This window comes from Anopheles coluzzii, chromosome X (assembly GCF_943734685.1).
Source record: "Anopheles coluzzii chromosome X, AcolN3, whole genome shotgun sequence".
NCBI classification, from domain to species: Eukaryota; Metazoa; Arthropoda; class Insecta; order Diptera; family Culicidae; genus Anopheles; species Anopheles coluzzii.
In genome coordinates this window covers 8349256-8375869 of record NC_064669.1, presented here as the reverse complement: position 1 = coordinate 8375869, position 26614 = coordinate 8349256, and the positions used below count along the sequence as shown (strand labels likewise).

At 46.6% G+C, this 26614-nt stretch overlaps 2 protein-coding genes across 2 annotated transcripts in view; one reads left to right on the top strand and one right to left on the bottom strand.

The window, feature by feature from the left end:
- Positions 1-3027: 3027 nt before the first annotated feature.
- Positions 3028-26614, top strand: part of LOC120958116 (dorsal-ventral patterning protein Sog) — a 247514-nt gene continuing 223927 nt past the window's right edge. The window contains exon 1 of the mRNA XM_049606175.1: positions 3028-3733. The gene's annotated coding sequence lies outside the window, so the exon portion shown is untranslated. The remainder of the gene's footprint in view (positions 3734-26614) is intronic.
- LOC120950971 (serine/threonine-protein kinase 32A) overlaps positions 3675-26614 on the bottom strand; it is a 74006-nt gene continuing 51066 nt past the window's right edge. The window contains exons 7-10 of the mRNA XM_040369423.2: positions 22381-22418; positions 7353-7478; positions 4838-5019; positions 3675-4683 (exon numbers count right to left, since the gene is read on the bottom strand). Coding sequence (XP_040225357.2) covers positions 4093-4683; positions 4838-5019; positions 7353-7478; positions 22381-22418 — 937 coding nt within the window. The 3' untranslated portion in view covers positions 3675-4092. The remainder of the gene's footprint in view (positions 4684-4837; positions 5020-7352; positions 7479-22380; positions 22419-26614) is intronic.

Below are 26614 nucleotides of genomic sequence, written 5' to 3'. Positions count from 1 at the left end.
CCGTTCCCTGACGACACTGTGCAAAATGAAACAGTTTAAGCTACGATGGAGCAGATTTCCCAAAACGACTCAACATCAAGAAAAACCATTAAAAAGAAGCTCCTCACTTTGCTGAAGACAAACAACAATCCACCCCGTAGCGGCGAGAGCTTATTTGCTTTAGCTGTTGGACGGAACCCTACTTCCTCAATCAAGCCGGTGATCGGGACGACCCGCAACAGTGATTCCCCGGTGTGCAGCCCGTTGCTGTCGCAGCACGGGCTGTGAACAAGGTAAACAATCCCGCCCCAACGGTCAACGGTCATCCACTGCGGTTCTAGCATGGGCACCCTTCCCACGATCCCCATCTTCGACATGGTACAGATAGCGTCCGGCGAGCGAAAGGTGCGTTTTTAATCAGCGAAAGCCGATCAAACTGGCCAGAACTTTGTTTGTTGTTATTACACCCAGGCTCCGGATCCTTTGGACGGCGGGTTAAACCAACACGATACGGGGAATGTGTGTGAGTGTCTGGCTGTGTGCCTGTGTTTGGTGCAGGGAAGATAAGCAAACACAAATAAACCTGCTGACCCGAAATCTATACGATCGGGCGGTTAGGCAAGCCACACTGGGTTGCTGGGTCTGGCAACGTCTGACGAGATTGAATTGGAGCAGGTCGAGATTTTGTTTGGCCAGTACCAAACCCTCACAAACACCGACAGACAGACAGTGCATTGGAGAGTTTGGGCGAGGGACACAGTGTTGTTACTGGCCGCAATGTTCCAAACGGCAATGTTCTTGAACCAGCGTGATGATAGTCGTTCATCCTGCCGCCAAGTCGCCCGGAATGCGTCCGAAAATTCCCTCCCAATCGCATCGGCTGTGTCGGTGTTTGTGGTGCCCACGACGAGGGGAGGTAATCTTTGATTAGTGCATTAGGGGCCAGGACTGGCCAGGTTTGTTTGCGCTGTGTCTGTGTGTAGCTCTCTAATTGCAAGCGCTCAGCAAACTTCCCAGCAGCAAGGCACGCTATCATGCTGGAATTAAAGCATTAGTCGCTGGATTGATTGATCCGTGACCTGGGAGGGGGGGGGGGGGGCGGGGCGCAAGCTGGCACTCACAGCTTCACCTTGGGCTGACCTTTTTCGAGCCCCATGCACTGCCTGCCGTGCACGATTAGCCCGCTGATTGAGCGTGCCGTGCGCCAATTTGTATCGTTCGGTTCGTTGCTTGCATTCCGTTTAGCGTTAGCCATTGTGAAACCATTTGATTGCAGCAGAACTACTTATTTTCTAGATAACTGAACGGTTTACTTTACCGATGATGCATTATTTTTTGTACATTTTTTAGCTGCTTTACTGAGTAACAGCGTACATCATAAATGTATCGGAAAGAATATCTAGGAACGTGAACCATTTAGCAACTCTTTGCATGAAACTTAGCATAACATAATTTTGCTGAATCACTGTGTTAAATTTTGCAAGCTCATAAAGTTATGTTTTGATAACAGTTGTGTGAAAAAGTGTAATGCAAAAAAAAAAAAATACAAATAATTTTCCCGCAGCTCAACAAACGGATCGATCGGTTGTAATTGCAAATGGAATTAAATCGCTCATGCAATGCTGTTGCCTCAGGTGAGCAACAGCTTTCCCCTTGCACCTCCTCCTCCACCTTACTACCTCTCGCCCTTCTTTCCCACCCACCTACCCTGCCATTGCAATAAAGCCGGTGCCGGTTGAACGGTTACGCATTACGCATTTGATTAAACCATTGCATACATGCGGGCGCCACCGGTTGCATACATGGCGGGCGGCCGCCGAGCGTGAAATCGGAGTTGTGCGATTGCACTGTGCAGCGGGGTGGAATAAGTTTCCACTAAACTTTGCAATCACTTGTCGAGACATTCACCTCGTTCCTCCCTCACCCACACCTCACCCCTTCCCGTTGAAAAGCGCTAGAAAAAGGCTGCACCGTTACGATTCGACCGTATACCGCCCATCCGGTGGCATTGGGGCGATGGGAATCATCATGAAAATCAATTTAAAAGATGATCAAAGGTACCGTGGTTTCTGTCCGGATCGGGCTTGACTTTCCCACCGGTGTGGTGGCACTGTGTACACAGATGGCCAGACAGCATCCGGCAGCTGATTTTCGCACAAGCTCGCACTGCTCACCAGTGGAGCTCGGATGCTGCCGGGGAGTACGGGGCACCATAGCATAGCCCATCGCAAACCGAAATGGCCAACGTACAAAAAAAAAAACGAGCCAACTACAATCGCACAAGCAAAAACTTTGCAACAGAGCCGTCGGACAGGTAGCTCGGACGGTATCACTGATTGCTGCCTGGGACCGTACCTGCCACACGTACCCGGTTGTTTGAAACCGATGCACCCCACCATTTGGTTTGCGTATTGGTTTCTGGTTTCAATTAACAGCACCCTTCGGGACAGTGGAGTTTGCGTGCCCCATTGTTGTACGTTGTTTTTTTTTTTTGTTTCGTTATACAAACCCGTCAAAACTCCTCGACTACAAACCAGCCAACCAGCAACGTAGCTGCGCGGTGTGCATACCATGCAGGCGCAACTTTGTGTCGGGCAGGCAGGCGTGTGCACGGGTCAACTCACCGCCGCACAACAGCGCAACAGCGACCAGAACAGTTGATATGCGAAAGTGCAATCAATACGCCCCCGCCCGGACGGCAATGGATTGCGAACAGCGGTGCAGTCCACGACGGGGGCAATGCTGTTGCTGTACGGTGCTGCGAGCGTAATGCGCGATGTACACGCAAAAGCCTTGCAGAAAGAAAAGAACAACAACAACAAAAAAACAGCAAAATGAAAACAAACCTTCCACAAACCACCTAAAAAAAAAAATCGCGCCAAGGCAGACCCCAAGCGGCGCCTGCATGGTAGGCACGCCGCATCGCATGAAACTTTTCTGCCTTCCGCCGCAATACTTACCGTTACCCGGGGTTGTCTAACGGCGCCATAAATAGCGTGCTTGTTTGTGTTGAAAGCTCATCCGCTGTATCTTAGCCGCTGTTGTTGTTGTTGTTGTGTGTTTTCATTACTCTTCTTTATTTCACAGCAGTTTTCACAAGACTAACATACATGTAGCTAGCTCGAGGATCTTTTTTTTCGTGTTCTTTTTTCTTCCTCCCACGTTATGTGTGTTCTTTACGGTTAATTAAATGCGCTCCGTGTGCCCGTGAGCTGCAGTGCTGCTGTCGGCCGTGTCATTGCGCCCGGAAGGTAGGCAAGCTGCACCGGCCGTGGGGTGCTTTATTCGACTCGATTTGCAAAGAAGCCGGCATGGCATGAGCGGGCGGGTATGTGTGTAAAATTGATCTACAAGGACGCTGTGTGGGAGCTGGGAGGGAGTGCAGAAACGTGCATCTACAGCCATGATGCCACTGCACAGGACGGGTTAAAGCACCATCGCATGTGTGGGTGTGTGTGTGTGGGTGTGTGTGATGAACTACACATTTGCCGTACCGGATCAGTCCCGGGGCGCAGTGCTATCGATGTGTTTTGCGGGAAATTGACTGACGCTTGTACCGCGGATGAGTCATTCATTTTCTCTAAACAGGACGCAGTGCAAAAGTGTGCGCGAAAGAGAGCGTCAACGTGTGAAGCAAACGTGTCAAAGTGTAGTGGGGACTAGGGACTGAGCAGCACCTTTCTTTTTTCTCTTTATCGTTTCGTTTCGTTTCGCTTACAAGCTAAATGCACACAGTTGTACAGTGTGTGCAGTGGTTGCGTGTTTTGTGCGCTGCTCCATTTTCTGCCCGTCGCAGCACGGTTTGATAAATGATTGCCTTGCCCATTTGGGGAGGGGGTGAGGGAACGGACGGCAGACCGGCCGCCCGTCCTCCTGCATTCCCTTACGCGTGTGTGTGTGTGTGCGTCGAGTTGTCGAGCGGTGGGGGTGAATGTCAGTCTCTTCCTGCGGCGGCGGCAAACCGGGCGGTGTACCTTATATCACAAGCCAATTAAAGGGAGTGGGTCAATGTGCGAGTGTGTGTGTGTGTGTGTGTGTGTGGGCCACAAAAGCCGCGGCTCCTGCTGCGGCTCAGATAATGTGGCAGGCCGCGTCGCCCTGCTGCTGGTGCTGCTAGATGCTGCTCTTGGGCGAAGGCGTCCGGTCGATGTAGTCGATCGGTCCGTCCGGGGTGCGGCCGGCGGTCCCAGCGGCGCCCGGCACCGGGATCGGCTCGCCCGGCCCATCGGTCGTGCCGGCCGTGCTGCTCACGCCGGACGCCTGCTCGGTGCGCTCGCTGATCGGCGACAGGGCCCGGTCGGCCGGGCTCGAGACGTGCGAGTTGGCCATCGCCTGGTCGAGCTCCTGCTGCCATTCGGACTCCTTCGCCTCCATCGCTTTGCGCTTCAGCTCCTTGTACCGGTTGTACACCAGGAACTCCTTCAGCAGCTGCGTGTCGAGCTGGCTGTGCAGCTGGTCGCTGTTCTCCCGGTGAACGGAGCGCTGCTTCGCCAGCCGCTTCTTCTTCTTGTGCAGCGGCTTCGTCTCGACGATCATCTCCTCCAGCTCGAGGCTCGGGTCACAGTTCAGGTGGTCCTTGGAAGGTTTGAACGGTGGGTTGGTGCGCTTCGCCAGCACCCGCTCCAGGTCCGTGCCGCGCAGCAGCTTCGTCAGGTGCAGCTCCTTCAGTGTGCTGATCCGCGCGCCCGGATGCACGTTCAGCAGCTGTTTGAGAAGGTAAAGAACGAAGAAAAAATACAAACAGTGTCAATTTAACGAGAAACAAAAACCCCGCGATACTTTGCAATGCACTCTGCCTGAGGCAGTCTGGTCGTCCCAAAAAGGTATGCAAATCGTAATACAGAAACGGACAGCTCACCTTGGACAGCAGATCGACAAAGTGGTCGCTCCAGTGGCGGGGATAGTGGGGCTGCGTGTTCAGTACGTTTTTCACCTCGGCGAGCGGCGTGGACGAGTGGACGACGAACGGCCGGACGCCGCTCCGCAGCTCATAAGCGACCACGCCGAGACTCCACCAGTCGACCGGGTAGCTGTAGCCGGCTGCAACCAAGCAAAGTTCAAAGACAAGAAAAGGGAGGACATTAATTAAGGCTTTCTTTTAGGACGCTACTTATTGGGAGAAGGAAGGAGCACATGGGGGAAACACTTGACCTGGTTTTAAGCCAGGAACAAGCGCTCTGGTTAGCAAGTGACATGTATGCTGCCGCATATTCCGTTCGATGCAACATACACCGTTTATTGCACCGTGCACGTCGGCGCCCGTGCGCCTGCAAGGTATGCACAGCGCGAAACGTAACATGCATTTTGCATCGGGAAGTTTCGCTCTTGACCGCGCCTTTTTCGGGTCGATCTGATACAGTCTGTGAGGTGCGGTGCCGTTGTGTCTTCATGTCTAGAGAGCGGCCCGGTGGGTAGGTAGGGTGGGGTAGGGGGTTTAGTACATCCCGCACACAACAACTCCCATGGAAGCGGGCGATTTATTCACTCGGGGGTTTTGTGCCCATGGTCGGTTGGTTAGGGAGGTGCAGTTTAATGAGGCGGAATAATTTAATGGTTTATTGGCACACACGCACACTTCCATCGGAGCTACATGCCACTCTCCTTCTGAAAGCTGAAAACGATGATCACAGCCTGCTTGTTTGCTGAACGACGGGGGACGGAGTGAAAGCATGTTTTTGTTTTCACTTCCGCTTTCTCAGGATGGAAGGGAAATGGTTTTATAAATGGTGTTTTTTCTTGCTATGTGTGTGTGGTAGTGATGGGTAAAGTTGGCAAAATGTCGAAGCCAACTCCGGCAAGTAGGTCCGTCCAGCATCATCAGGAGCCGTTTGGAATTGTTTGGAGTCGTCCGAAGTCAGAGTCGCCTAGAGTTGGAGTCATCGGAAGTCGTCCGGAGTCATCCCGAGTCAGCTGGAGTCGGAGTCGCTCCAGATCGGTCGGAGGCGGATTGATCCAGAGGTGTCCATAGTCGTTTGGAGTCGTCAGGAGTCGTCCAGAGTCATCCCGAGTTGTTCAGAGTCGTCTGAAATCTGAAGTCCTCCGGAATCGTTCGAAGTCATCTGGAGTCGTCCGGAGTCATCTGGAGTCGTCCGGAGTCATCCCGAGTCGTTAATAGTTACCTGAAGCCGGAGTTATCCGAAATCGTTCGAAGTCATCTGGTGTCGACTGGAGTCACCCGGAGTCGACTGGAATCGTCCAGAGTCGAAGTCATCTAGAGACGTTCGGAGTCTTCCGAAGTCGTCCAGCATCATCCGGAGTCATCCGGAGTGATCGGGAGTGGTCCATAGCCGTTTGGAGTCGTTCGGAGTTGTTCGGAGTCATCTCGAGTCGTTCAGCGTCGTCCAGGGTCTTCTGAATTCTTCCGGAGTTGAGGTCATCTGAAGTCATTTGGAGTCCTCTGGAGTCATCCGGAGTTGTCGAAAATCATTCGGAGTCATTGAGAATCATCCGGAGTCCTCCGGAGTCGGAGTCATTTGGAGTCATCCGAAGTCGTCCGGAGTTATCTGAAGTCGTCCGGAGGCATCCCGAGTCGTTCAGAGTCGTCTGAAGTCGGAGTTATACGAAATCGTTCGAAGTCATCTGGAGTCGTCCGTAGTCATCCGGAGTCGAATGGAATCGTTCAAAGTCGAAGTCATCTAGAGACGTTCGGAGTCTTCCGAAGTCGTCCAGCATCAGCCGGAGTCGTCTATAGTCCTTCGGAGTCGTCTGGAGTCGTTCAGAGTGGTCCAGGGTCTTCTGGATTATTCCGGAGTTGAAGCCATTCAAAGTCATAGGAAGTCCTCTGGAGTCATCTGGAGTCGTTCGAAGTCGTCCACAGTCGTCGAAAATCATTCGGAGCCGTCGAGAATCATTTGGAGTCGTCCGGAGTCGGAGTCGTTTGGAGTCATTCGAAGTCGCCCGGAGTCATCTGGAGTCGTCCGGAGCTGTCCAGAGTTGTCCGAAGTCAGCCGGAATCGTTCAAAATCATCCCGAGTCGTTTGGAGTCACCTGCATTGGATTGCGATTGGACCTGCATTGAATCCAGACGACTTCGGACGACTCCTAGTGATTCCTAAATTTGCCGGAGTCACAATCTTACCAGCGTTAGCCGGAGTTGGGTCGAAGTCGTGGGTGCGTTCCAGAGAGCACACCACTAATGTATGTGTGTGTATGTGTGTGTTTTGTACATAATTCTTCGTTTGCGTTCGGTCGAGCTTGCTGTGTACTGTGTGCCCCGTGGGGATCGCTTCATCATCGCGATGAAAGCGTCCGGAGCGGAGGTTTATTATTAATTGCGAAACCATTAGCCAGCAGCATGAAGGCCGTCGACAAAAAAAGGGTTGCATTGTATATGTGTGTGTGTGTGTTTTACCCTTCTCCTCTCGCAAACTTACCTATTTCCTCTAAGGCACACATAAATACTTCCGGGGCCATGTACGGCTTGGTGCCGGACATGCTGCAGGCGAGCCCGTCCGGTGGTAGCCGCGTGGCAATGTTAAAGTCCGTCAGATGCGCGTGTCCTGTGCGGCGAGAGAGTACAGTAAACACGGGGGAAATTAGCAAAACCACCGCTCCACAATTATGTTGGTTTGTCGCGTTTGCACACTGAGACCAAGCTTTTCCTTCGTTTTTTTTTATTTTGCTTTAAAAACACACACACACACACACACACACACACACACACACAGTTAGTAGCTTCAGTTGAGACGGAAATGGTTCCCTGGCAGTTGCAATCTCAGCTCAGCTCCGAAAAACAAACAAAAAAAAACCTAGCCGTTTCCACAGCACAGCGTACTTTTGATGTTTCCAGTTGACGGCGCAGGAATAACAATCTCGGCCACACGCCTTCCTATCACCAGCGCCCCGTACCACTTCTCTGGTGGCGAGACACGGGCAAACCGATCGATCGCCGTTCAACGTGTTGTCGTTCGTTTTTTTTTTTTTTATTTGACTGCTGCTGCTGTGCACCGGGCACTTGAAGGCTAACCACCGGTTTCCCTTGCTTTGCCCTGCTGCTTTCTTTATGTGCAACCGGGCAAGCGGGTCACGTGTCTTATCTGTAGCGTGCCCGGAGACGTTTGAACGCTGCCTGCCAGGGACCGCTTGCAGCCCAGGCTGGGCTGCACTTCAAACGTGCCAAAGATTATGACATGAAATGGCGAGCGCTCGGGCGTACCGAGAGCTGCACTGGCGAGGAGATGCGAGCCGTTTGGATGGTGATAGACTTGATCCGTTTTTTTTGTGTGTGTTCACTTCGCCGTACCAGAGTGCTTCTCCCCCGTTCGCTCAAACGTTCGCAAACTGTCGGTTTTGTGCTGGCGTACGCCAAAATTCTACTGACGATGTGTGCCGATACGCTTGCATGTGACGAGTTCCTTGTTTTTTTTTTTTGCTTCTTATTTTGGGCAAGTGTTGAAGCGTTACAAGGAGTTTTTGTTGTTTGTTGCCAATCAATAGAAGCTTACCTTGCAAACATTATGCGAGAAAGAAATGTTGTCGAACCGATGTCAAAAGTGCCACGTACAAGAGCGTCAAACGAGAGGCTGTTAAAAAAGGGAGCTTTGTCGTGCGCATTGCATAGCGGATTTTGGTTTATCACCGAACGGATGGCGCCTGCAGGTATGCCAGCACCGATAGCACCGGCACACGCACTCGGTGCTGGGCTGGGATTGCATACATTCGGGCGGATGTAGGCTTATTGTGTGACAGGATTGCAGTACAAAGCGCCTACAGTTGTAGCGTTTTTTTTTCTATACTCTTCCCGCGTTGCAGAGCAGCGCTCCTAGGGACAGCAAATCGAACTTCCTGCCTGCCCCTGGCCCGCCGCATACGGCTTTACTAAGGCAAGACGACGACAGAAACGCGCCACCGCTGGGATCAAAATGCGTTACGTTCAGTGGGTTTTCTCGCCCTCTTTCTCCATCTCTTGCTACCACACCAACCACATACACACGCTCTTCTACAATCGTAAATGTAGGCAATAATAAAGCACTCACCCCGTCACCCACAGGAAGCAACAAATTCCCGTCCGGGATGGCGCCATGGTCTTCCGAATCGGTCCAGTGTGGCCCATTTTGCCAAAAAAAAAAAAAAAAACAGTTGCCAAACCCGCAAAAGCGGGATGGCAAGAGGGAATTTAAAACTCCACGTTCCGGCCATTTAGAAGTGGAAGCCATTTCAGGAATGTACGTCAGAGTGTGTGTGTGTGTGTTTTGAAATGGTTTCCGAAGCGTTAGAGCGCTTCGCGATCGAGCCCGCCCGTTGAGCCATCTGCGAAAGATTAGAAATGAATTCAAGAGCGTGGGATGTTTCGGGAATGGCGCGGGAAAGGGCGGAAGCCTAATTCCAATCGGTAAGGCTATGGTATGTTTTCTTCCACCCCCCCCTCCTCCCCCCCCCTCTCTTCACCTCTTTCTTCGCCGTATAGCTTTACAACGGCGCGTTGCGCGCTCGCTCGAGGCAAAACGGGGGAAACGTTTTGGCGGTGGCGTTTATTTCCTAATTTTATGGTTCCCGGAGGAGGAAGCCGACTACAGCCGATGGCATAGGAGACAGTGAAGGAACATGGCAAAAATAAAAAAAAATAAAATGAAGCGGAAATAAAAACCAAAGCGCATTTTTTTGGCGATGGAAGTTGCCGGCGGCGAAGGAGTGCACGTTCGAACGGATTTCCATCCATTTGTTCCACTCACACACACACACATACAAAGTGAAGATATGTATGCAAGTGTGTGTGTGTGTGTATGTGTGCTCTGCTCACATATAAAGCTGTGACTGGGGAAGGGAACGAAGCGCGTGGGGACGGTAAAGGGAAGCATAAAATCAGGAAATGCGCCGAAAATCAACGGATTAAGGTGAATGTTGAGCATAAACGGTGTGCACACAATCCCGTGCCCGATCCGTTTTGTGTCCTGTGCCTCAGTGTGTGTATGTGTGTGTGTGTTGTCAAAAGATAGGAGAGAAGCAAAAAAGAATACACACACACACGCACACAGTGCATGCTTACGAAAAAAGGGCTTGCTTTATCTGGAAGTGATGCCAGGAAAAAAAGTCAAGAAAGCAGGACGTCGTTTGGCGCGGGCAAGGGTGGAAAGGCGGGCAGTACGCCTGGGAATAATAAAGGGCAAAATATCTTCCTTTATTGCTGTCGTTTTCCATTTCCGTGGAACGCGCGTTCTACGGGGAAGCGTCAAAAGCGTCAACCTTTGCAGCCAATTGAAACCAGGGGGTCTGCTCCAACATCCTGGCGGCAATGTGTGTACGTGATCGTAGCGCCCGGTTGAAGGATGACACCCGTGGACGACGTTTGTGGACGTGCCCGGACTGCCGAAGCAGCAGCAGGTTTACCAGGCAGGCCTGGAGGATGCAAAGCAAAAAAAAAAAAAAAAAAAAAACAGACAGTTTACACTCTTTTTTGTATTTTTTTTGCTAGTGCTTGACAGGTTCCACCAGCGCTGGCACGGCAGTGCAAACACATTAGGAAGTATTTGTATGTTAATAAGGGTCGGCTTTTGGAGGGAGGCGACAACAGCGGGCACCTGGCAGGGCTAGAATAGTTTATGATATTTTTCAGCCAGCTTCCGTCGACTTTTTGTTGTGCCAACGGTGTTTTTTTGTGATGCTGTACGGATGCTATTACAATAATTGTTTGTTTATTCTCGCTGGTCACTATTTGAGGTGCGTGAATGGAAGCGAAACGAAGCGCTTTTGCGGTTATGGAAAATTAAGACACAGGCAATATGGTTTAGTGGGGCGTGAGAGAAAAGGAGAGAGAGTTTTAATCTTTTAAGTGAATTAGAAGCTTAGCATAATGGGTCAAATTTATTCTTTTCAGCGAGAGCTACGCTTCAGCAAGCATGAGTTCAACTGCAACCGTTTTGTTCTTCTTCTGGACACAATCAACGGCAAATCCGATTTAAATAAGATGCTTCTGTGGAATGGATTGCATACCTTTGGGCTAACGTGTCGCTTTACAGTCATATGATTGCGCCTGAATGTATGATTTAACAACTACAATCGTATGCTTTGTATCATTCCAGCTATTGCAGTGCCAATGCTAGACGACTGTTAATTCTTTTCGCTTTGAAAATTCAGACGGTGTCACCTAAGTTGTGGCAATTTTATTCGTTTGACATTTAAATTCACGGTCAAGAAGATGTGATTTTTCCCCATTGCGAGAACCCAATATTTTTTTTTTGGGAGTTATAATGAAAAGATGATGAGCTGAATTTATTTCAAGATTGAACGAAATTGTTTAAAATCACTATACTAATTCAGCTAAAATTACTACTTTATTTCCTACGCTCATTCCTACGATATTCTGCATACCAGGTTCGTGTTCCGTTCTGAGTCCGGAATTCCTTCTACGCTATTCCTACGCTGCACATGTACCACCTGGTATGGTTTTTCGTAAGGAACTGGAACTGTATCGGTTCCAGATACGGACCAGGACCGAATCCGGCACAAGTTCAGGTATAATTTCTGATATGCAATAAAATAGAAAGTTATTTCAGGACCGTTATGAGTTCATAATCCGTTCCAGGTTCTTATGAGTTAATTATCGGTTCCAGGCCCGGTATGGGTTCATGATCAGTTCCAAGACCGATATAGGTTCATGATCAGTTCCTGGATCGTTATGGGTAAATTACCGGTTCCAAGACCGGTTTAGGTTCATAATCAGTTCCAGGACTTTATAGGTTAATTACCGGTTCCAGCACCGGTATGGGAGCATGATCAGGTTCAGGAACGGTATGGGTTCATGATCGGTTCCAGTACCGGTATAGGTTCATGAACGATTCCAGAACCAGTAAGGGTTCGTCATCAGTTCCGGAACCGATATGGGTTCATGATCGAATCCACGACCAGTATGGGTTCCTCATCAGTTCCAGGCCTAGTATTGGTTTATGAACGGTTCCAGGGAGTTATGCGTTCATGACTAGTTCCAGGACCAGTACAGTTTCATCATCAGTTCTTGGACCGGTATCGTTTGATGATCGATAGCAGTACCGAAATGATTTTAAGGATTCATCATCAGTTCAAGGATCAGTATGGGTTCATGATCGATTCCAGAACCGGTATGGTTTTATGAACGGTTCCAGGGGGTTATGGATTCATGATCAGTTCCAGGACCGGTATGGGTTTCTGATCGGATCCAGGATCGGTATGGGTTCATGGACGATTCCAAATCCCGTATGGGTTCGTCATGAGATCTAGGACCGGTATGGATTCATGATCGGTTCCAGGACCGGTAAAATTTTATGACCGGTTCCCCGTAGTTATGGGTTCATGCTGAGTTCCAGGACCGGTAAGATTTCAAGATTTGGTTCTAGAACTGGTATGGATTCATGATCAGCTACAGGACCGGTATGGGTTTGTGATCAGTTTCTGGACCGGTAAGGGTTCAGTATAGGTTCCAGGATCGGCACAGGTGCAGTATCAGTGTCCAGGTATGGCATGAGATCCCCAGTTCCCGAACCTGAAAGGAGTATGTATCGGTTTCAGAATCGGTATGGGTTTGGTTTTAGATCTCTCCTCATTCTAATTGGATTCAAGGACAAAGTTGCGCAACTTCGCAAACCCAATGCGGGCAACTACATTTGCAACAGTTTCAACATCACTATGCGTAGCCTGCTGGCGCCCAGCTCCGGCTAGATGGTCGGTTTTTGTCTCACAGTAAGATAGATAGAAGCTAGGCTATCAGCAAGAGAACATTCGATTATCAAAAATGATTACTTTGCCTGCATGGACTGCATGCTCACGGAGCGTAGCGGCAGCACTGGTGCCGGTTGCGCCCGGCTGTAGTGCAATTTACCTTTAATCGAAATTCTAATACGTTCCCTCTTCTCCCAAGCAAAGGGTCCGCAAAACGGTGCAACGTTGTGCGGATCGTTGTTGCACGCCCCATAAACTCTCTTGCGTGCGAAATTAAACGATTCTGGCGTAAGGCCTGGCCGGAGGACGGATTCTTACTTTCTAATAAATTGCTTCTCTTCTCGCCCCTTAACCAAGTGGTCCCACAACCACAGCCGGCTACAACTGCAAGGGGGATGGGTCACAATGACAATGAAAAAAAAAAGAAAAAGAAAAAGAAAAACGAACCCAAAGTGGGGCAAAAATTGGATCCTGTTTAATGAAATCACGTTCGCCCAAGTGCCACCGATCATGGCCACGATGGGATTCCACCACATTGTCATCGTCTTAAGGGGCTCCTTTAGAGAATGCGGCATCCTAATAGGACGCAATCTGCAATGCAGAGTGGAGGGGAAAAACACACACACACACACATGGCAATCTTACCGCCACAGCGTTCCGCTCGTTCCGCACATCGGGTTTGATTGGAGGCGTGCGATTCGGCCCAAAATAATCATCCCCACTGCCTGCCCGCCGAACAGTGTCTGTGGTTCTTCTTTCATTTTCCTTCTGTCACTACCGTTCGATGCGTGACGCTGGGTTGAGGGTTGTCGCTTCCTGTTGCAAACAACAGCAGCAGCAGCAGCAGCAAAAGAAGGAAGTTGCCGCCTTTCCCCCTTTTTCCTCAGTTCTTTCAGCAAACGCGCATGCAAACACCGTAACCCGTAATCCGTTACAGAGGGAGTCGTTGGCAAAGGGGTTGCAACGCACGGAACACCGCCAATTGATTGGAAAATTGGATCCAATCGAACGGGAAGCTATTATTTCGAAGGTTTTGCCGCTTCTTCCGGCTTGGGCGTTGGAGCGCAGGCCCACCCGGTCGGGCGGGCGTCGGGCAGCGATACTTGTCGGTCGTGGCCGAAACCATTTCCATTCACGGCTTGAGCCCTTATCTTGCTCTATAATTCTTGGCAATGGGGAGGGGATGGCAACAGCAAGAAAAAAAAATGGAAAGCCTTTGCGGTCTGCTGTTTGTTGTTTCCGTTCTGAGTGGAAGGTTTCAGTGTGTGTGTGGGTGTGTTTTTTTTATGACAAACCTATAAAGGATTTCAGATCCTTTGATATGAGACTTCTTGTGCTTTGTTTTTTTTTTGTTGTAGTTCAAGCAAAGCGTATTGTCTTGCTGCTGTTGCGCTGATATTATCGAAGCTCTTTGGTCCATGATGAAGTGTTTATGGCTTGGGGGAGGCGCTGGGGGGGGGGGGTGTTGTAGCACTCACGTACAGCAGGAAAAATTAATTACCAAAGCCAATCAACGGAATTGCAATCAATCGATGAAACCAAATCAAAGTGAAAAGCACTCGGTCGGCGATGTATTCCTTGGGTGCTTTTTTTCTTTTTAAAGTCCACGCAAAAAAAACATACTTTTCAATCACAGAGGTGGAGCGATATTTCCAACACCGCCATACCAGACGGAACCGAGCGAGGTGTGGGAGGCACTTTCTTTGCTCGTTGGAAAGGAGAAACAAAATTCTCACAAGAAGCTCTTCCGGTTCCATTTTCGTTTTTCAAAGAAAGTGATGCAATAAAAGAAAGAAAAGCTCTCCCTTTTCCGCAATCAGCACCGACCAGCTGGGTCGATAAGTGGGCGCTTCTTATTGCGCGTCGGGCACTGGCAGCTGCACTCCCTGCACGCGACATGCAGTTTGTCCCCACCGGTCTGGAAAAAGGAAACAGAAGGGCACCTAGATTGGCCTGTCGAAAGCGTCCACTCAACCGATGCTTGAATGGACACCGTGCCACCGGACACGGTACGGCAAGGTAATGAGCTTACTGCGATAATTTCATTACACTTTGCGCTACTGTATCGAGTGCTGCTGATGCCGCTGGAAAGCACCCATTAGTAGCGGCATCTTCGACCGGTGAGCGGTGGGGGCCAGCACACCATCGCACCAAAATCCCGAAACGAAAGGCGGAAGTTGCAAAAGCACGTACCGGCGTGTATTATTGCAATCGACGCCGCACGCGCTGTGTGTGTGTGTGTGTAGCTGGTGGGTTTGAGCTTCGCTTTCGTTGTGCTGCCTGCTGGAGCAAGTGAAGCTCTTGCACTTCATAAAACCGCTTCTTTTTTAGATGGAGCGTGCAGGAGCGTGCGGTCGGTGGCCAATTTAAAGACAATTAATATCCTGCCGAGCTTACTGGCCCTTGCACGGGTAGGCCCTTCAGCACGGGCCTTGCTGATTGACACTGTGGTGCTAATTGTTTTCGGCTGGGTGCAAAGTAGTACCAAGTACCTTACCTTGGCCCATGCACGGTGGAAGCAGCCCACACAAACAACGGAAACTATTGGCTAAAGCCTATCATGCCAAGCAAAATTACACGAAAATTGGTGATATTTTCTGTGAAATCCGACACACGGGGTTTTACGAGTCATTTTGCAATAAGTCCTGCATATGTTGTCGCTCATGCACAAAAGATTGAAAGGGGAGGGGACTTTACTTTACAACGATGTGCTATTCGATCCCATAGTTTCTCTCTCTCTCTTTCTCTCTCTCTCTCTCTCTCTCTCTCTCTTTCTTGTTGGCCTACTCTCACTACCTCCTCGGTCTCTGGCTGCAGCCTCCCATCTATATAGACACCCGATCTAAGACAGGTCTAGCTTCACCAGATCCAGTCATTGAGGTCACTGTGCTCGGGCAGCTCAGCAAGCTAGTGGTTCATCCTTCTCCTCCAAACGCCATGCTCGAACACACAGCTAAAGATGGTCCGCAGGATGCGTCGCTCAAACACGCCCAGAGCGTTTGCATCCTCCGCTCGGATGGTCCAGGACTCCTGTTAAATAGAGAACCACCGGGCGAATCAATGTGCGATATATCTCACATTTCGTGCGAGCTCGAAGTCTTCCGGATCTCAGGAGTCGGAGAAGCCCCATAGTATGCACGATTCCCCTGAACAAAGCGTCTCCGGAATTCGCTGCTGATGTCGTTATCCAATGTAACGACCGTCCGAAGATAGCAAAACTCCTTTACTACCTGGAGATTGTCGCCGTCAACTAATACACTGCTCCCCAGATGGTCTGAGTCTCCGGCAAGCAGGTACTTCGTCTTGGTCGCATTGATTCTCAATCCAATTCTTGCTGCTGCGCGTTTGTAGATGTAGATGTCATCCGCGATTCTAAGTAGTTGAAGGAACCGGTAGAGGATCGTGCCACGGATGTCGTTGTTTAGCACCGCCCCTCGATTGACACCTTCCAGGACGATGTTGAAGTTGCAGACAGGAGAGTCTGAAGTCACCTTGCCTCAGACCCCATGTGAGATTCGAACGCTTCAGACGATCATGGTGGCCGCTAACAGCCGGAACAATGTTTCAGGAAAGTGGTACTACTGCATGATGTTCCATAGCCCATTGCCCAGCTTGGTAACTGCCGACGAAATTTGTAGCACGGGGCGCAAATCTGCAGAACAGGATCTGGTACAGGATCTTGTAGGCGGCATGGAGGACTGTGGTGGCTCGAAATTTTGAGCATTTTGCTCTGTCTCCTTTTTTTGCAGTCTGGATGGATGACACCCAGCTTGCCTTCCTCCGGAAGTTCCTCCTGTTCTCAGATTTTGACCATCAGTTGATGCATTCCGACGGTAAGCCAGAGATGGCGGGGTACCTCGACGTCGGCGCCAATTCTGTCGCTGGTGTTACTACGGTGGGTGCCGGTGTATTCTGTGGGATTCTACTGTACACATTATAAACTAAATAAATCCTGCTGCGGAGCCATAATTTAACATGATAAGTTAGTAAGATTGATGAAAATATTTTGAGGTATTTACAGCGCCACCCGCAGTCTGATGACAGCTCCACAGTGCGCTTGCAAAATTCCCCTAATCGGTTACAACACTCCCCTATATGATTGCAAACATCCACAGCTTGCATGCCATATTCCCCTACCGATTTGCAACATTCCCCTAACTGATTGAACTATCTTCTATATCTATATACATAAAAATCTCGTGTCACGGTGTTTGTTGCCAGCAACCTCCGAAACGGCTGGATCATTTTCAACGAAACTTTGCACGCACCTTATGGTGATATGAGAATAGCTTTTAAGTATTGAAAATCGTTCAGATGTTACACTAAACTTAATTTAATAATGATTTTCTAACTCCCATACAAAGAGCAGGATTGTTGTTGTGTTGTATACGGCACTTTGACACTTGGTTGAGGTGCCTGGCGGTTTACACTCGATGATCGGATCCTGAGGGGATACGGGCACGATACAGCTATCCCAAGTAACAAATCAATAATGGAATATTTTAATTTTATATTTTGAATAACTAAGATCGTCGGGCCAGCTAGTTCCCTTATATGATTTGAAACCCTGTAAATTAACAATTGCAAATCTCCGATCTCTACCACTGATTGTGATAAAAGCCACGCTCAATTAATCGCCCAATTGATAGAGCACTTGTTTTTTTTAAAGGAAAGTCATAAAAGACGTTATTCGTGTTGGAACGGATGCGATTTTGTAACATTTTGCACACACAACTGATGCTTAAAACGCAAATTAACACTTTAGATTGCAAAATTAGCCAAGAGAAACCCGTTTTGTTCACCTATAAACTTTACAACTAACGAACGTTTCGTACCAAAATGATGATTTTCAGATAAAATGATGGTTAGGTGCTTGCGCATCGCTAATATCCTACAGTGCTGCGCTTAGCAAAATGGTAAGAGAGGCCAAATATCTTGGCACAAGAGAGAGAAATATCTTTTTAGAGAAAAAATATACATTGACCGCTGAACCTAACATGTGTGTGTGTTACTTTTAGAGTAAGTAAGCTTTTTTTTGGCTACTTCTTCTCCCCCGGACTGTCTTAGGCTTGCTGAACGATCCCTGCTTTGCATCTATAAGCATCGCTCGTTTATCCCCACACTATTGTTTCCCACCACACCTAAACGCTTGCTTTAATGATGGGCGCAAGCAGAAAACGAGGAAGAAGAAAGAGAAGAAAATGAAGAAAAAATAACAGCACAACCAAGCACTCGATGCCCGGCTCGGGAAAAAGGATTATGTTAAATTTCGCACATGAAGTGGCGCTTGACAGCGATGACAGTGGGCGCACCGTACCGACCGGCTGGTCTAGCTGGTCCCCTCCACTTCCTGGTGGCGTGGCGAAGTGGATCAAATAAATTTCTCTCCATCATCGTACTGTTTCCCTGGGCTGTCTCCCGCTGCTGCTGCATTTGTTTACTTTGCCTCGAAGTATGTCAGTTGCTTTTCATTCTTTCTTCACATTCTTGACCTGCTGTTTCACTGTTTTTTTTTTGTTGCTGCCCTCCTCATGAGTGTTTTCTCTCTCTTTTTCTCTCTCTTTTTCTCTCTCTCTCTCTCTTGCACTTTCTTCTGCGCTAGACGGGTTTTACGCGGTAGTTTGCTAGTGGTCATAAAATATGCAAAACAATTTCCCGCTCTTGACCAGCAGCTGTTTTGCGAAAGGCAGGAGCGCGTGTTTGTGAAGGAGGAAGCTGGGAAAATTGTTCTATTCATCTCCCTGTTTGCCGGCTGTCTGGCTCGTGCCAAAGCCACCGTTTCGCTCCACGCTCCGTCCCGATATTTGTTTGCCTTTGCTTTGTTCGAAAAGATGCAAAAGTAAAAGAACCGTGGCTGCCTCCGAGCCCACCTCCGTGACATCGTTGGCCGCGCGCAATGGAAACGGTCAGCGAACGGCTTCATTTATTCCTCGCATGTCCCTCCCCACATCGCCTGCATCGTTGCGAAGCAACTTTGCCAACTGCTGCTGGCTGCCAGCGGGGAAGGGTGCTTTTGTGTTTTTGTGTGTGTGTGTGTGTTTTTTTGTTCGCTGCAAGTTTTACTATTATTATTGTGTCGTGCATTCCGTGCTTTTATGATGCAACTTTCCTTTGGTTTCTTTTTTTTTTTTTTTGCTCAATGTTCCGCACTATTATAGATCGTTAAACAAACAAACGAAACTCGAGCCGACTTTTAAACGTTTGAATGTCGAACCTGCCGCATACGGTGCCACAGGGCACCGGACACCGGGCTTTAGCGACTTTACTATCGATGAGCAGCTGGTCGGGCGTGCTCGTTGCGCGTATTATCGTACCCCCTTCCGCGCACCGTCTTTGGTGCACTACATTTTCATGCTGATTGTTTTGCATGCAGCTGCAGTTCTTTGCCGGTGCCGGTAAACTTTATTCGCAGCAGGATGATTTCTTCTTTCGCTCCCTCCCTCGCTCTCTTTCTCGCTCTCTCGTTGTTCGCGTGTATTTGTGTGCATTATTTAAAGTTTTAGCAAATGGAACAGGGTAGAGGAAAGGTGTACTGTTCCATGTGGAGGTTTGAAAAAAACGGGGCCAAGAAGGATTTGCGTTTGACTTTCAAACGTGACGTTAATTCTCTTCCCGGTTCGCTTTGTTTTGTCCATCTAGCTAAAGATGGATTCGTTGGTATTTGCTGGAAGTGCATTAGTGTACCCTTTTTGGTTAGCTCCTGGGATGGGAAACAGCACAAAATGATTATAAAAGAAGGACAAGCATAATATTTTTTGAAATTAAAAAAAAACCCTTCATGAACAGATGTGTGGGAAAAGGCTTTACAACGCCTAAATGTATGCAATCAAGTAGAAATTTTTTCGTCTTCAGTTTCAAAATTGTCTCAATTTCTATTAAAGGCTCACTACAAACCACTCACTACCGACACGGTTTGCTTCAGAGCAAGCACACCGGCCCTCAGCGGCATTTTTCATCACATCCTGTAAATAGTACAAATGTTGAGCAATAACTTGCATGCTTTCAGGCACGTGCCAGCTCAGATGCTCGGACAAAACTATGCCCTGCAAATGCTATAGTTTATGAAAAATTCAAACCAGATGTATTTCCTCTGTTTTAGATATACTTCTTTCGTCGTTCCTTTTTACTTCATTTCTTTTGTTCGTAACGAATTGCTTTAAATTCATTCACTTTCATTGAAGCCTGTAGCAATTAAATCGTATACAATTCCAAACACAAGATGAATAAAAAAAATGGACCTACTATTGACTCGAGGCTAACATTTCGACAATAATTGCTCTACATAGTAGATAGATAAGTGGGGCCCTTTAACCTTTGAAGACCGTGGGCTGAAATTTCAGCCTGTCAGCTGTTTGCATTGTGTAGCAGTTTTCGAGCAGCTATCAAAGTTTGTATAGTGTACAGGTAGGCTTATCCCGTAGTGTATGTATTTAGTAGGTTAATTTTTATCGCTTCTACTGGGTGAGATTGTGGGAGACATCTGTCAATTCCTTCAGGTGGTCAATTAGATCAGATGGTTTCATAGCCTATTTTATATAATTTTTTATTACAGGACGGGTGAAATCTTTATTTCGATACAACATCTTCAATGAGGTCTGTGTGCTATGTTTGTGCTGCTATGCAAAACGATCCGCACTGATGGAATTTATGTTCAGCAAATGGAGCTTTTATTTCTTATTCGGAAATTAGTTGTAAAACTATATGGGACGAGTCTACCTGGCCAACATACACTTTGATTCTAGATTCCACCACCTGATTTGTTTAATGCATCTTGGGATGAATAAAAAAACACGACCCTGTTTTGACATTGTTTCGAGCAGGTGCTCGAATCTAATTCTAGCTCTGAGGCTGAAATAATCTCGGCTGGAAATTACAGGCTAGTTTAGTTGTGTGATTTTGTATGGAGTGTTTACATCATTTCAGTCTCAAACTGTCAAACTCCATACAAAAAAGCTGGCTAGTATCGTGAGAGGCCCCAATAATAGATTAAACATTCTTCATTTGTGTAGAAAAGTAATCTGCAGGTTGGTTTCAACACTATTTTACGGCATAGAATTCGTTACAACGGGCAATTGGCTGTGCGCTAGCTCCGATGTACTACTCTGCTTGGACAAAAAAAATAAGAGCCTCGATTAATAGTCTAAATACCGCAATACTTTGCGAAAGTGAACAACTACCTCTCGATAATGTAATATTTCTTAAAATATTAAGCTTTCCAGGCAGACTCCGAGTAAAAGGAGTAGTAGGAGTAGGAGTAGACTTTTCTAGTAAGAAAACGCTTTTGTAGTAAGAGCCAACAATGCTTTACAACAACTAACAGGTCGCAGTATACCTCTATTTTGGTAATAAATTATTATTTTTCTCTCCTCATTATGATTCTTCTTATTAGTAGGGTTTTCTGTAACCACCACCTGCACCCAATTGTTAACATTTAACATCAATACAGGGTTTCCCACGATTTATTGGTTGGTTCCCATCAATTGTTGGTGGGTTCCCATATTTTTTTGGTGCATTCCCACGATTTTTTGGCCGTCTCCCAGAATTTTGTTGATCCAATTGTATTGATATCCAATAGGAAAATACCAATAAACTATAGGAACGAACTAAAAATCTATAGGGTACGATCAAAAAATCGTGGGAACGCACCAAAAATCGTGGGAACTGACCAATAAATCGTGGGAAATCTGTAATGTACGAGAAGCGAATGGTAAAAGGCTTCGTAAAATAATAACTCATCAACAAAAGCCTTGCTAACATGCTTGCTCATGACTTCCTCCTAAAGCTGGTTTTTTTGTGAATTTAGTAGTTGCCACCAAATTTTGAATTTTGACAGTGCGCAATAGTTTTTGCCTTTAAAGCATCAATTTTGACACTTACTGCACCTTTTTATTGTCTGTTAGATTTTTTTTAACTCTTAAAGGAATCATGTTAGTTTTACTAGGTATTTGAACAGTTTTATTACAATTGAAATGTCACATCATAAAATTACTACCAAGTGGATAGCTTTGTGAAATTGTTGAACCACGAGACCGTCAATTTTGCAATCAACTCAAATGAATTGAATAAACTACACAACTGTTGCTTGAACTATCAAAAGACGCTACACTTTCGCTCACAACCACGATCGTTCTTTTCCACTGGATAGTGCTTATCTTGTTCTATCAATCTTTCCTCAAAATTTGAGGCAAGCTTCAAGGTTCAACCCTTCCTTCTTGAAAGGGAAACAAACAATACAAAAAAAAACTCACACACACTCAAAAATGGTCTCCAAAAATGGTCACAAACCGTAAGGGGGAAGCGATAAAATTATGAAGACGATTGTCAGTTCATATTTTAGTGCCGGTGATAAACCCCGAAAGCGGACCGAATCCGTACCTGGGAGTGGGAGGAGGGTGGGATGCGGAAATGGGGAGGCAGAACGAAAGTAGACACGAACAAGGCGAGGGCTGGAAGTGTCGGAATGTAAATAATATCCCAGCAAATCCGTCGCGACAATCGTCGTCGGCCGGCGTCGTGCGCCTGAAGGTAGGCAAAGTTTTCGCACTGTGACAGTAATGGACGAATAAAGACTTTTCTTCAGCAGCAAGCAAAAGGACATATTTTGCTCGTGTTTCGGCCTGTTGGTTTCCTGGCAGCCAGCCGGCTTGCCCCGCTCGTGCGCTGCATTTTTCACACTATCCGTTCTCTCTCTCTCTACCAGACAGTGCGGTACGGAGCAGGACACTGTATTAAGCTTGGCCGCCGTCCCAAGCCACACCACCATTCACTTACCTTCCTCATCCAGCAGGATGTTGTCCGGTTTGATGTCCCTGGAGGCGGCGGTTGACGTTGATCGTTGCCCGGGGCGATCCGGATATGGAACGAGAGACAGAAAACAAGCAAACACAAACATTAGAGTGTATCGTGGAGGCAGGATTTGTTTTTTTTTGTCACAAGTATTTAGCTTTAAATGGTGACAAGCCTATCGTCTACTCCCAAAACACACACACACAAACTGCACAACACTTTGTTGGGCATGCGTGAAGCTTCATCAAACTCCCATTAGGGGTGTACTTTACCCTTCTCTTAAAAAAAAAAGCATAAACAAAAGCCTCCAGTTAATGATGATTCAACTCCAAATGTCAATAAAAGCCCTTTCTGATTTGGCGTGGTGCTGGTTCGCCGTGAATTATGTATTTCCCAGCGCCCAACCGGTCCGGACTGACTGCTTGCCGGCGCGTTTAACGATCCCACCGGCAGCAGCACAAACGAAAAAGTGCGCCTTCCGCCATCCAGGATCCACGGAGCGGGGCTGGCGGGAAAAGTTTTTTAATTGGCATTTTTCCCAAACCCCGATGGGACGCGACAAAAAAAAAGAAGAAGAAACAACACGGAAGAGATGTGATTGCGGGTTGCAAACGGGGCATGAAGCGATGCGCTCGTTGAAGCATTGCATGCTTTAAGGCTTGCGACACATACACAAGACTGATGTTGACTCGCCTTGGTGGCTTGGTGCGCTTTAGCGGCGAACGATGTTTGGTGTTTTAATTTTAGCCCGCCACCCTGCTACCGCCCGGTGGATACCCCTAATTATGGGCCGTTGTGTGTGTGTGTACTGGAAAGAGGGAGGACGGATCTGCAGATTGGTTGAAGCTGAACACACTCATTTGACTGTATGTGTGTGTGTGTGTGTGAAGGTGTGCCTTTGTAATTAAAGGAAAATTACGTGCTAATTGGATGATTGAATTTCGGCAAACGAGGCGGCTGCTCGTGCGTGGCAGTGCACGTGAAGGCACCGGTATCACAACGGCGCTGCAATAGATAGCCGCACCATCCGGCACGTGTCTCGTGTAGGCACGGTTTTTGTTTGCAGCAAAGGAGAGACTAACAAAACATGAAAACCAAAGCATCCAAAGCAAAGGATCGGTGTGCCGAAAGAACGGGCCATGGATGTAACAGTGCTGTTACAAGTGCTCGATGGTAATGGTAGCACTGGATTCGCTTACCTGGCCCTAGCCTGCTGTGGTTGATGCTTGTGAATGCTTTATCGATCGAGAATCACACAAAGAATTGAGAACTCGGACAAAGAGGCATGAGGTGAAGCTTGGCATGTCTTGAAAATTTCACATTCATATTCAAAAATTTGAGGAATCGTGATGGACAGTCAGCGAATCCTTGTACAATGTTAACTGAGCTTTCATCAGAGAATCGCATAAAAATGTTCAATCAACTAACGTTTCAACTTGCAGAGAAGAAAACTTCGAAAACGATTAAACGGTTCAATGATTCGTCGAGTTGTTTTCCATTAATGATTCACCCACGAATCAGACATGACGTTCTGCAAATGAACTAAATGAACCACACACATATGAAACACAAGCAAGGTGAATCATGAGTGAGTTATGAGCCATTTCTAATGATTACATTTACGCAGCTTCGAGTTTTATACGGCTGATCAATCGTTGGTGATTCATCATTCAATCTAAGCGAGTTGTGATTGTTTAATTAGAAGATTTGTGTGCCTTTTAGGTACTTTTAGTTCATTCATAGTTTTCATCATTCGAACTGAGCGATTCAGTGTTAAGAGTCTAATTCAGTACATCTTGCATGAACTGAAGCAAATGGAATGAACAATTAGCAGTCGCTGATTGGTTGATATTTGATTCCTCGTCATGATGCACGGTGGTCTCTTTCAGTGTGGTAGGCGAAAATTTGATGAGATGGGGGCCGCTGTACCAAAACATTAAACAGGAAAGTGTAGTAAATTATGCAACGGTATTTAACACTGAAATGTCCCGCAAATAGGAGCATTTTAATGACATTCGCTGTAAAATTCAAGTTCATCAACTCAATTATACTCTCTCTTTCTCTCTCTCTGTCTCTCTGTATCTCTATCTCTCTCTCTCTCTCTCTCTTTCTCTCTCTCACACACACACACACACACACAATGCAATCAAAAGAGTGAAAACCGAGGAAGAACTGTTCTTATTTAATGCTTATAACTTGAAAAGGGGCAGCTAGGCACAGCGGAAATTTTCCAGAAATGGGGTCCTTTCCGTTTTAAGTTCGTAGGCTGAAATTTCAGCCTGTCAGCTGTTTGCATTGTATAGCAGTTTTCGAGCAGCTATCTTAGTGGGTATAATATACAGGTGTGCTTATCCCAAGGTATGGATGAATTTTGAAGGCTGATTTTTATCGCTTCTGTTTCTGAATGAAGATTTTGAGAGTGTTTTGTGTGTTCGTAAAGCCTACAGAAAGCTTGTTTAAACAAAAAAATTCACCCATCCTGTCAAAAAGTGGTATTCAAATTTGATTATAAAAATAACATGCTATGAGACGACCTGGACTACACACACTTTGATTCTGGATTCCATCACCAGATCTCTTTAATGCACCTTGGGAAAAATGTAAACACCAGCTTATTTGTCATTTTTCGAGCAGGTACTCGAATCTAATTCTAGCTTTTAGGCTAGAATAATCTAGACTGAAAATAGCAGGTTGGTTTTAGGTGTGGTTTTGTATGGAGTGTTTACACAATTTCAGCCTCCAAATGTCAAACTGCATACAAACAAGCTGACTAGAATTGTGAAGGGCCCCAATGCTAACAACATATTGGTTCAAAAACGTGTTAAGTTTCAAGTGCAGAAGATTATAGGAAAAATATTGCGAGGTCAATAAACTATTAAATTCCGTTTTTTTCAACCAAAAAAATCGCGTTATAACTAATAAATCAAAACTTTCAACAACACTACATTGAAAAAGAGAAAAAATCTTTTTTTTTCTAATATGGTGCTTGTTTTGATGTAATTAAAATGAAATACGGAGTGTATTATTTTCTTTGCAATCAAACCTTGGCACATTTTTCTAGCTCATCCCGTCATAACTCTTAAATTAATCGAAGAGAATGAGTGAAATTTTGGATTTATGCCAAGAAACTATCATAATTTCTGTAGATCCGCTTGATTATTAAATACTACGATACAATTTGTTAAGCCTACCCAAGTGACATTTGCTCGAAATTGTTTTTCCATATCTGCTCGATTAGTACTTAATACACCTGAAATTATTGATTTGTGTGTGATCAAGTGTGTTCAAAGCGCCAAGATTTGGTGTGTTCGTAAATTAAACTTTCTTCTATCGATGGACGATGCCGTCGAGCTCATTTTTCATTCATAGCTATGGTTTTTGATGAAAAACAAAAGCTCATTTTGTGTGACGTCATTCTATGACCAACTATAACGATAGGAAACATAATTTCTGAGCGAATCTAGAAGAAAGCAACGATTAAGCCGTATCACTGTTGATTTTGAAGGACTTTTTCTAAATTCCCTTAAACTGGTGCAGTTTAAGGGAAGTTTGAGGCTCCAGTTTAAGGGAATTTGCTCGAATTCCTGATTATTCGTGCTCGAAAATGTCAATTGGGTAGTGTCCGCCCTTACATTATTGTGCGATGGTGCTCTGGTTGGCATGAATCATCATTGATTTATCAATCTCTTGAAAAGATGAAAAATCTTCTACAAGTCTCAAATATATCCAACATTTTCCAGAGTTGATTCTGTTGTTGAATTTGAGTGTTATTGATTCAGCAGCTGATTCAGCTGAGAACTGTGTAAAAGAGCTGAATGGAATGAGGTCGTCTATAAAGCTACAGTGGCAAGGACCATTTTAAATCTTATCATAGCTTGAACGATATTTCATTGAGTCATCCTTTTTCATTTGAATGTCTTGCATGAGCTAATAAGACTGTAATAAAACGCTCTTGAAACTGAGAGGGCCCTTCTACATTACTATGTTAAGGCTACTACTGAAAACAAAACAATGACCCTCAAAATGTGAAGCGCAAATAACCGATCAAAATTACAGCTTATTGCCATAGATATGTTCATGAGACGGCAAATTGCAGCAATGTAAATGAATTCATAATAATGAACATCTTTTTAGTTTACAAATGCGTTATTTTCAAAATACAGTTTTGTTTTAAAAAGCCTACATTTACAACAACGCCTTTTTCCCTGTTTGTCATGTA